Genomic DNA, 12,215 nt, shown 5'->3' on the forward strand with positions numbered 1-12,215 from the left:
TGTGAAAAGCCCCTAGTCGCCACATTCCGGCGCCTGTTCGGGGAGGCTGTTACGGGAATCGAACCGTGCTGCTGGCCTGCTTGGTCTGCTTTCAAAGCCAGCGATTTAGCCCTGTGCTAAACAGCTAAACTTACCGCGTAGCTAAGGAGAAAATGCCCACACTAGCAGAGAGATTAATTCTCGCTGTAGCAATAGACATGGCTTGCGTGGTCCTAGATGAGAGTCAGCTGAAAAACTGAAACACATCCCGCTTAGTGATAGCACAGAGGCTCACCAAGTTTATGTTATTGCTGAGAATTTAGAAGTACAGCTTATTTCTAGTTTAAAGTCAGCCCAGGAGTTCTCAATGCAACTGGATGAAAGTCAGATGTTTCAGATTGTGCAGCTTTGCTAGATTAGGTTTGGTATGTTTCGCACAACGAATTTGTTGAGGATTTGCTGTGCTGCTTGACATTACCAACCAGCACAACCAGCGCACAGATTTTTGAAGCGTTCAATAGTTACGTGGTCATTACAGAGGAATCACAAGCGATGGGACAGCCAACATGAATGGGAAAAACATAAGGATTAAGGAGGCAGCTGGTCAGGACATTGTTTGGAATCATTGCTTTATTCCCAGCGAGGCACTGGTATCTAAAGGAATTCTATCCGATCTTGAAGGTATGTTGAAAGGCATTGTGAAAGTCAGGGATTTCATTAAAAGCAGCGGACTACCAGGCTTTTCGAGGCTCTGTTTTCTGATATGGGGCTTGAGCACACGTTTTATTGTTCCACACAGAGATACGTTGACTGTGGAGGTGTCGGATGCTTTGCAGATTTTACGAACTGAGGCACGAAATCCACGCTTTGCTCCTTGAGAAATCAACCCCTCTGGCTGATTCGTTTGCTGATGCAACTTGGATGCTAACTATGTCTTACTTTGTAGACATTTCAATTCTAAACAAACAGAACCTCAAGTTGCAAGGGAAGGATGATGATTGCTTTCGGCACTGTGAAGAAATAGTTGCTTTCTAAAAGTAATTGAAAGTTTGGCAAATGCGAGTACAAAGCCAAAACTGCTACATGTTCCCCACTCTGCTATGGCACATCGAAGAAAACGGTGTCAGTAAAGAAACTGTTAATAGACTGGCAAGCCTTATTAAGTTGCGCTGATCAACAGTTTCAGATTTTGAAAGAGAAGAGGTGGATTAAAAATCGCTTTTGAATTTGAGACCCCAGAGTCGGTTATTATTTACAGCTGACTCCAAATAAGAACATTGAGCTGCTGTACCTGACCTGTGTTGGCACATTAAAAACACACCACACATCCATGAGGCTCTCAGAATTCTGGAGTAGCATCGCCCAGAAGTATTCAGTGCTGAGTAAAACAAACATTTTGTTGCTATTGCCCTTTATGATGACCTACGTGGATGAGGTTGGATTTTCTATTCCCGCAAAGGTGAAGATGGCACAAAGGAGACTGCTGAACTCTGCACCTGATGTGCGCATAGCCCTCTCCTCCTGTGAACCTGATTGGAGTGAGCTAGTGAGGACCAAGCCGGCTCACCTGTTGCATTAATGGGGCACGAAATCCACGCTTTCCTCCTTGAGAAATCGACCCCTCTGGCTGATTTGTTTGCTGATGCAACTTGGATGCTAACTATGTCTTACTTTGTAGACATTTCAATTCTAAACAAACAGAACCTCAAGTTGCAAGGGAAGGATGTAGCGAACGTAGTGTGGATCCCGAAGGTCGGCCGGTTGGCAGAAGTGGGCCCTGGGAAAAAATATCTGAAAAACACTATTTTACAGGATAGATAGATTTAACCATGGAGTTCACCTTTAATAATGGTACAGATTTCTATGAAACAATGATCTTTGCTGCTGTATAGGACTCCATCTCTAGCTAGAAAATCTCTGCTAGTGAAATCTGATGTGGTAATTACCTCCCCCCTCGCCCTCTTGTCAAAGCTCGCTTGGTATGCTTGTCCTACCCAGGAATTCCTTCCTCTCATCTGTTCTTTGGCTCTCGGATGCGTCTCCTGAAGAAAGATTACGGCGACCCTCGGGTTTTTCAGGTGGGCAAAGACTCTGGACCTTTTGACTGGACTGTTAAGTCCCCTCACGTTCCAGGTGACCATCCTGTTGGGAGGTTTCTGTCTGTGTCTGCCCCCTCCTTTCGGGTCAGCCAGGTTTGCCTCCTGGACATGTCCCTGCCAGGCTTGCCTTTGTCCTTGGTCCATCCAAGATAGCCGCTGCCACCTTTCTCCTCCCACCCATACCATCATGTTACATGTGTGACCAGTATTCTTTCCCCAACTCTCCTCCCCTCTTAAACTACCTACGTTTCGCTGGGTATAACATGCCGACTCGCACTTTGCTTTTGAAAAGTGCCGCCTAGGCACTGTTGAGTTGCGCTCAGCGTTTAGCCAGGTCAGCCCCAATGTCCTGGTAGACAAGGGTGGCGTGCCCTTCCCAGTTGCAAGTCTGTGTGTTCTTCATCCACCTCCAAAAACGTTCCTTGTCCTGGTACCTGTGGAGCCTGACAATTACCACTCGTGCTGGTTCTCTGGATCGTGGCTTCTGGCAGAACGACCTGGGGGCTCCGTCTACCTCTGGGGGTTCAGTAAAGCCATCCTCCCCGAACAGCTTCCTGAGCATTTTTTGATATGTATTTGGTTGGGCTCCTACCTTCTGTGCCCTCTGGTAGCCTGATGATCTGGAGGTTCTGGCACTGAAACCGTTCTTGTCAATTGTTCTGCCATTGAGTCTTTTGGGTCGCAGCCAAAGATGTTATTTTGGCCTCAAATGAGACGATTCGTTCGTCCTGTTCAGTGACCACCTTTTCCACTTCACAGATCGTCGCTTCTTGGGCCTCCAGCTGTTGCTCCACCCTGTCCATCGACCCATGTATGGGGGCCAGCGCGGCCTCGTTTGCCGTCTCCATCGCTGACATTAGGTCCTCTTTTACTGACTCCCTATGCTTCTGAAGTTCTACTGTGGTGAACACCATCAGCCTCTCCGTCGAAGACTGTGATGAACACCATCAGCCTCTCCGTCGAAGACTGTGATGAACACCATCAGCCTCTCCGTCGAAGACTGGGATGGTGTTGACGACTCTGCTGGGTCTGCCATGTTCAGATTCTTGTTTCCATTGATGAGGGTCAGATTGATGCGGTGTTTTCAGTGTTTGGTGCCGGCTCATCGGGTGAAAAAGATCCAAGAAAGAGTTTCCATATGGAAGCCACGTTTCCTGCGACCACTCAGCTCGTGTCCGCCATCTGAACTAGTTTTAATGGGGACCTGGCACTTGTGTGTACGTGCATCACTTCAACCAATCAGGATTAAGAATCCTTACTGAGACTTGCAGAATCTAAACCAGAAAGCGTAAATTAGAATAGTTAATTCTATATGGAATTGGGTATAGAAGGTAAAATAAGAGGGAAGAAAGGTGGGTTGAGAGAGAAAGGTCAAGGAGAAAAGGAAGGGTGGGTTGAGAGAGGTCAAGGATGAAAAATGTTTTATTTTAATTCTTATTTTTTTTTCAATTTCCACCAATAATTGAAATCTGGATGAAGCAGGCTCCACATTTGTAACAAATCTTCAGTCACACAGATTGTTTGGTAGTAATTAACACCTGTCGGGCTGTACTAAAATTTTACTTTAACTTGGATACACAGCCCTAACCTTTTTGTGCCTATTTAGGGAATATCTAATGGTTAAGTATCATAACTTCACACCTTTCCTTGTGAATGATGCTCTTGCCGAGGAGCAGGGCAAATCAGAACTTTCTCATTTCCTCATTTAACTGTGCAAGTGCAGACTCAAGAAATTGCTGTTAAATTTACTGTTTAGTAATAATTTTCTTAATGCTAAATCCAGGCCATTGAATTGCTTTAGAGAGCTGCTATGTGTGTAGCAATGTTGTGAATGACCAGTTAATCTAATTTTCGAAGTAAGGAGAGGATGATAATAGAGAATGATAAGGCACTGGGATAATTCTCTGCTCTTGATTGAATAGTGACAAGGAGCTGAATATTCCCAGCCCCAAAGAGATGGGAACAAATGTGGGGCAGTGGGAAACGCTGGCTGCTGAGGAGCCTTCACCTCTACTTCCACCCTCCGCTATTTCTTGAGAGCGGGGAAGGGAGCAGATTTGAAAGATGCCAACACTTGTTCATTAGTTATTTAACATCACTGTGGGCTCATTAAGAGACCATCCCTGTCAACCCTGTTAATTTTGTTTTAAACTTTTAGCGAGGCAGATGGACTTTAACAGTTGTTGGGAATCAGTCCCACCCAGTGGCCGACAGTAAGCTTACATAACAAGACACCGTTCAAGTGACACTGAAGATACTGTGTGGGGTAGAGGGGTTCTTAAATTACATAACAATTACTGACTTTAAAGAGACATCACCAGCCTAAGCTGTGCCGGTTTCCGTGCTGCACTGTGAAATATGGGAAATTTCAACTTTGCCAATTTCTGTTCTAAAACATTAATGTGCAAACTGCTGCCGAAACGAGTCACAATGTGGCCCACTTTTTGACTGACCTGCCTTCATTGCTAACTCCTTGCTGACTCATTGGACGGCTGGCCAGTCCCTTTAAAATTAATTCCCTGACTTGGTCAAAACAACAGCCGCTTCCTGTTTGGTGTCAGGGGTGGGTCTGTGACCTGGAATTGAACCTGCTTCCTGAATCCCACCTCCATGGGAAAATCCGGCCCCATGGTTCCTCTAAATAGCCCTTGTATAGCAGAAAGGTAGCTGGCACTCCTAACAAAACAGCGTGGAAGTTTCACGTACTCAAAACGAGGAGTCGTGGGGTCTGAACCTATCACCTTCTGATTCAGAAACTCCTTCAGCTGAGATCAGCTGTATCTTTCCAATCTGGTGGTATTATACCAGTGACTCCAGAAAATCAAAACATTTATTTGTAGGAACATGGATCAAATAGTTATAATGGGAGGTTTATAATACTGATGTTCTGCAAGAAGGTGAATTTTTGCACTATTTATACCAATGTTTAGAAGCATTAAAATAGCCTTTCACATTGCAGTATTTTTTGTATTCAATAGAGACTGTAATTAATCTGATTATGCTATTTAAGGAAAATGCAATTTATTAATAGCTGAATCAAAAATATGTTCATTAAACATTTCTTAAATCTAATGTGTCTAAGTCTAAATAGTCTCTTCTGTTACCAGCCAATTATTCAATCTGGTGGTCAGTATTTATAGACTGCAGATACTTTCAAGTGTATGAATTCATGCCCTAACATGCATAGCATAAACATACTGTATTGTGACAGAGCTTGAGCAGCATTTAACTTGTACTTACTTGTACAAAACTCTGAATTACTGGTTCTGCCTCCCAAGACGTTTTCAAAATTCACTCTATTCAGTTTATGTGAGTTGTGCAATTAGTATTGTCACTCTAGGGCTGCTGATGTGCATGTTGACAACAGACTGACAATGTTTTCATGTGGCAGATAACACAGAAGTTGAAAGCAGCTCCACTGCGGAACCTCCAGACCAGAGAAAACTGCTGGAACAGCTCCAATCTCGATACAGGCAGATGGAGGAAAGGATAACATGTCCCATATGCATTGACAACCAGATTAAACTGGTGTTCCAGTGTGGCCATGGTTCCTGTCTAGAGTGCAGTATTGCCCTGAAAGCATGCCCCATCTGTCGGCAGAACATTCGGGAACGGATACAGATTTTTGTTTGATGCATGGCAAACGTTTCTATTATTCTGTTCTTTCAGAACATTCTCTGTACTGTACCTTTTCTGTGGTACGCTGTGTTTGTGGCTGTAACCACCTTCCATTTTAGTCCTTGGCACCTTGGCATCAATGCAATTAGAATCCATGTGATTGAGGTTTGTACGTGCTGTTATCCAGCAAGAGACTAGAATTACATTTTTGATAACTTGAATGTCCACTTTGTAGATTCCGTGGATGATATGTTAACAAAACAGCGGTACAGAACATGAATGAAGCAAGTTTATTAACCATTGAATGTTGGGCCCTGTTTATAGTTGCAAATGCTTGCAAAATGCACAAAGCTACAGTAAAAAAAAAAACTTACTGTGTATGTATTTATATAAAAACTACAGTGTAATATAATTCATAACCTAACAACTGTGGCTTATGGCCAGTTGTATATATTTAAACTTTCCAGGAATATAAAATGGCACTTCAACAATCTTCCAGATACAACGACTGTCAGCCGGTACTAGCCTTTTCCATCTGCACCTGATCTAGCAACACAACAGCAGCTTCTGCAACAGAGAACTAATTATTTCAAGTAATAAAATCGTTAATTTTTGAAAACTTTATTTTAAAATATCCACTTCTAACTTCTGTTGTTGTATCTTGATTAGACAGCTAATATATTACGTTGAATGTTGTCCTGGTTATGTGGTAAAATGGTAGAAAGGGCTGGGGGTGAGCAGAGAGGGTAAACAGCTAGAATATCAAACAGATTAATGAAATATTTAAATATGAAGCTTTATGCTGTGAGTGTTTCTCGCTGTAGTTAGTTTATTTGCCTGGAACCATTATTAGATGATTAGATTCCACCCATTCCTATCAACTCGACACTGCAAATTAAAATGGTGATGAAAATAAATTAAAGTTCCCTGCAAAATAATGAGAATTAATGCTTGTTTTGATCAACGAAATATTAATCTCCTCACCCAGATGCTCTAATATTGTAAGATGTGTTCATGTTTAAATATTCTAGGAAAATAAAAATCAACAGAAATATGATTCAGATGCAGTTCCATCAAGAATTTGGAAACCAGAAGCTCATTCCAATTCACCGGTCTAATTTCCACATTGAATGTTGTGTTCAAGGGAGCAAAACAGAGATGAGTGAGGTCAGTGTAGCGATGAGGTTCCGTATCTGGATAACTACTGTGTTCTTTGTAAAGGTGTCGTTACTAGGCATGCTAGAGCCAGAGTTTTAATAAGCCAACCCCCATTTTTTATTATATTGGAAAACTCCGCAATGGACTTCTTTGATATCTAATTCGAATGTGAATTATATATTGGATTTGTGAGCCTGCGGTTCAACCAAAAATGTTGAGATTTAGCAAGACTGTGATGTGATAACATTATGTCGTGACCTAATCTTCTCCAGTTCTGGAAAGATAGAACAATGTGACACAAAGGATAAATTACTTCAATCTCATGAGGCAAAACTAGAAAATGCCATCAATTCATTAGGCAAGATCAAGATGCTTTAAGTTCATTGTCTTTACAAGTTGACCTAAAGAGCTAAAAATAAAATACAAAAGATACACACAGTATCAGTCATAGTCGTATAATTATATAAATGCATTTTTTTAAATGCATTGACAAGAAATACTACCTTTTAGTCCTGATGCATTGACATAATAAATTACTTGTTTATTTGAATCAAAAGAATATGAAGAAATAGTTTGACTGGCTGGTGCTACTATAATTAAGAAAATGATTGTCACAGTGAAAACTGGGGTTTGAAGAAAACCATCGCAACATTCGGAGAACATTGACAGATTTTTTGAGCTTACAAGGCTTATTCCACCAATTTAAACCATAAAGATGTTTAATTTAATGACACAAAAAACAGCCCTTAACTGGTCACAAACTTAACAAATTTACAAATGCAATTTGGAAAAGCAAAACAGACGGTATTTTTTGGTTAGTGTATAGATTGTGTTGCGTGGCCTGTGTTGGTGTGGGGTATTTTTTTTTTGTGAAACCTGATTAAATTATTAGTATGTCATTTAGTTGCTTAGTTCAGCAGCCTGAAGTTGAATTTTTGCAAATATGTGGCCACAGGTTTCATGTGCCAAACAGATTGTATCACTGCAGAAAGTGTACGGTCAGGAATTGCTGTTTCAATAAACTCGCAGTTCCTAAATGCCTGGCTTTCTGCACATTCCTCCTCGATCTTAAAATCTTTCTTGAAATTAAAGAAGGCGCATAAATTGATATTCACCTCTTGGATCAGAGAGGGAAGATTTTTATGCAGCTTGATCGACTGAGTTCACGGAAGATTTAAACCAGAGGTGGAGTCTATTTTCCAAGGTGAAGGGGAGGAGGAGAATTCTAGCCACTGCTGGACTTCTATGATTGCTCTATTTGTGAAGAACAAACTGGCTGAACCATTCCAGGATTTGATTTTTTTTTATAAAGCAATCAACCATTTTGTCATAAACATACCAACCAATCGGAAAACTGTTGGAAATATTGCGAAGATCACCACGGGGATTGTTGGAGAGCAGAGATTTCTTGTACGTGTTTGCATGTTAGTCAGAGACCCTCAAATTCTGTCATTTCTGGAGACTGTGTTTTAACAGATCCTTTCATTGTGTGGCAGTGCAGGAATGTTATTAACAATCTTCAGTGTTCAACAACAGACTGAACCCCTGGTCTTAATGCATTGTATCTGCTCCTTTTCTTTCACACATTAACAATGAGAAAATAATCATGTCAGGAAGAACTTAACAGAAAGATTAGCAAAGAAAATCACAGCGAATAGAATGGAAAGTATGAGACCACAGGACTTTGTTACTGTATATTTAGCTTAACATCTGCATTAGGAGTTTTGTTCTCATGGTCTTATTGTTTCTTGCTGGGTTACTGTATCCTCATGTTGAAGTTCTATACTGTGAATAAATTATTTTGAATTACTGTTGTGATTGATGTCTCCGATTACATTGAAATAAGAGGGAATTATTTCTATAGCGATTGAAGAAAAAAACTTTTCGAATTGAATGTCCCTGAATCTCGTGACGTGAATCTGGGCAGAAATAGTTTGTGTGTGTAAGGTCTGTGTTCCTGCATCATAAAATAACAATTAAATTCTCTCAAGAGCAGTGTTTATTAGAACAAAGTAGTATTATTGGGTTATATCTGCCTGTGAATGGGAAGCTGTTCTTTAGGTGTAAGAGTACTTACCATCAGAACCACCCCAAAGGTTCTCATCTAACTTGGTTCTTAGGACAGGTAAGATATTGGCTGGAATCTTCCAGCCGTTCTCATACAGAACATATAGTGCAATAGGAGGCCATTCTGCCCATCGGGTCTGCATCGACCCACTTAAGCCCTCACTTCCACCCTATCACTGCAACCCAATAACCCCTCTTAACCTTTTTAGGCACTAAGGGCAATTTATCATGGCCAATCCACCTAACCTGCACATCTTTGGACTGTGGGTGGAAACCCACGCAGACACGGGGAGAACGTGCAGACTCCGCACAGACAATGGCCCAGCGGGGAATCGAACCTGGGACCCTGGAGCTGTGAAGCCACAGTGCTAACCACTGTGCTACTATGCTGCCTAACGGGATCTCCCAGCCGCGCCACTGGGTGCATGGAATGGGAAACCCCATTGACCGATCAGTAGATGGCGGGTGGGGGGAGAGATCCCATCCAATGAGTCAGTTTTCCTGGTCTGCTTTTCTCTGTTGATATCTTAACGAAGCAAAACGCCACAGATGTACTCCGCTTTTCCAGAATCAGATTCTGCACAATTTCCCCTAGTGCTGAATGAGCCTCACTAAAACCAAGTAGTCCTGGAGGTAAATTCCATTCGGCCTAGCTGGCAGCCTGGGGTCCGGTTCCAGGGGAAATTTGTCAGAAATTCAGTTTTATGTCTAAAAGTATTAATACTTGATAACTAGCTAATTCATACAGATTTTATTAAGTTATTGAAGCAGTCATAGAGGATTCTAAGGGGGCTTGACTGGGTGGATGCTGAGAGGGTGATTTCCCCCTCCCCGTGGGGGAATCTTAGAACCGGAGACACTGTTTAAAAATCAGTGACCCCACATTTAAGAAAGAGATGAGGAGGAATGTTTGGCCCTTCTAGCTCTACCGCTATGTTTAGGTGTTCCCCAGGATGCACATCTCGGGTGGAGGCAGTCAGCTGCCTTCCTCGTCCCGTGGCCTTCGATGCCCCTGGCGAGCGTCCTCTGGGGCTGGAGGGCCCCGGCTCACTTGTCAACAGCACACGTGCAGCCCTGTCCCATGTGCTGACCTCGCGACACGGCAGCGCCTTGGCCATCTCCCTCTGAATGTCCCGGACGCTGCCTATCGTCTCCATCAGCTCTGGGTAACCATGTTCCAGAGGCTCAGCATCAGGCTGGGACCCAGCTGGGTCCTGGGATCCAGCTGCCCTCTGGCGGTTGTCTCGCCTGGTGGTTCCTACCTCCACCAGATGTGCATCATCAGCGGTGTGGTGCTCACCAGATTGTGCCCCAGACGCCTGACCACTAGTATTTCCCACCATGGTGCGTGTACCTGTTCTGGTGGTGGGTGGGGATGACAGCTATGCTGCGACTATACCAGTTGCATCCTTGGCGCTCTCCTCTGAGGTGCTCCCCTTGGAGTCAGGAGAGAGGGCCGCCCAGGATGGGCTGGCTCTGTTGGCTGGAGGACATGGTCAGTGGCAGGAATGTGTCAGTCAGTGAGGTGATCGGTACTTATGTTTGACAGGTCCTCGGGTGGAGCCTGGTGGTTCCTCACGTTTGCGGCATCCAGCAGCCTCCCTATTGTTGACTGTCCTGTCCTCAGCCACACCGGTCACTTCCAGGGGCCCGCTCCTTGAAGAAGGTGAGGATTCTGATGTCCGGCACCCCACCGCAAGTCTGGGCCCACTCCTGCCGATTGTAGGAGAGCTTTACCTGAGGAAACACAGAGGGTGTTAGCCACAAGTGTGGTTCACTATGGTGGGATAGGGGGTGTGAAGGTGGGGTTTGTGGGCTGGGGGTCACCTGGATGGGTGGATACCCCCTTGAGGGGTGGGTGGGGTTGTTGGTGTCTACTCACTCGTGCTGCCCCTTGTAGTCGTCAACCTTTTTCTGGCATTGGAGTACATACTCCCCAAGCCGCCACCTTGTTGCAGGCAGCACTGGCTCCCCTGTGGCTCACCCTCGGGGGGGGGGGGGAACAGGACATCCCTCCTGGCCTCCACCATGTCCAGGGGCCTCCCCAGGTCAGCGTCCCCAAATACTGGGGCTAGTCTCCTCGGTGCCTTTGCGGCGAGTTGGCTGAGCAAGTGCAGCTGAAGTGCTGCTCGAACTTGTTAGCAGGGGACTGGCGAGCGCGGTCTTGGCGAATCAGCTGGCGAACTGTCATTTGCAGCAAAAAGCCCGTGAGGCCTCGTTAAGTGGACCAATTAACATTGAACTGCATTGCCGGCCGAGCACTGGGAAGCTCGCGCAATTCCCAACACAGCCACACTTTGAAATGTTTCCAGAGAATCGTGACCATAGTGTTCCTCATGGAGATGGGGATTTTCCAACTACTGTTTACACAATTAAATATAAGCTCCTACATGTCCCATCATATTGACTTGGTTTCAATAGCAGGTGAAAATAATCAGCTTCATAACAATAATTTGATATTTTATTTCCCTCTGGGTCTTCACTTGTGTAGTAGAAGTTGGATGATGTGGCAGGGACTGAATCTGTGGAGGGCCTCAGTCCATCTTGAGGGTGCTTCATTGTAGGATTCAGGCCTTGCACCAGTTCAGATACTTAAAAGTATTTCCGTTATTCCGTTATTTCCCCTTTACTTTTAACTGTTATCATTTTTACCGATGAATGTTTAATAAACATGTATCTTCAAGTCGAGCAGGGGAAATGAGGAACTTAAAAGTTACAACATAGTGCACTGCTATCTATGCATAGCAGAACTCAGACTTGTCAGCACCTGAGAGATCGGTGGGACACAGTTTGATTGGTTGGCTGGTGGCCAATGAATTGGCTAAAAGGCGGAATTCTGCCCGATAACAGGCGGTGATTGGGTCCTGCCTGAGTGGGATGATTTTCAGAGAGCCAGGGGAGTCATTTTGAATACTGGATACTCAAACAGAGCTGCTCTCTCTCTCCCTCATGTTCTCCCAGAAAAGCTGCTGTACCTCTGGAACTGCAAAAATCTGAGTGACTCTGCAGTGAAAACCTCAAACTGAAAGTGTAAATTTAAGGAAGGTGTGCTGTTAGACAACTACCTGAAATAAAGATTTTATTCTTTTCATTATTATTTTTACACCCCTCTTTGTGTTTGTCTGTCTTGTGCGTGTGTGTGTGTGCGCATATATATATATATATATATATATATATATACAGGATGGGGTGAGTTTAAGTGAAGAGTTAGGAATTAGATAATATCTTTTGTATTTGCTGCACATTTCATACAATTCTTGTTAGAAATAAAATGCAAATGTGTTCAAATGGTGT

General features: G+C 43.7%; 1 protein-coding gene across 6 annotated transcripts in view; it reads left to right on the forward strand.

Annotated features, from left to right (window-relative positions):
• The window catches only part of mib2 (MIB E3 ubiquitin protein ligase 2), a 290,271-nt gene extending 281,606 nt beyond the window's left edge, over positions 1-8,665 (forward strand). For 5 of the 6 annotated variants that reach the window (XM_038773655.1, XM_038773656.1, XM_038773658.1 and 2 more), the window contains one exon: positions 5,470-5,711. In XM_038773655.1, the coding sequence (XP_038629583.1) occupies positions 5,470-5,711 (242 nt within the window). Of the gene's footprint in view, positions 1-5,469 lie in introns of all 6 variants that reach the window. The other variant, XM_038773660.1, reaches the window with a different exon arrangement.
• Positions 8,666-12,215: the final 3,550 nt, after the last annotated feature.

The sequence above is a fragment of the Scyliorhinus canicula genome, chromosome 16, assembly GCF_902713615.1.
Source record: "Scyliorhinus canicula chromosome 16, sScyCan1.1, whole genome shotgun sequence".
Lineage (NCBI taxonomy): Eukaryota > Metazoa > Chordata > Chondrichthyes > Carcharhiniformes > Scyliorhinidae > Scyliorhinus > Scyliorhinus canicula.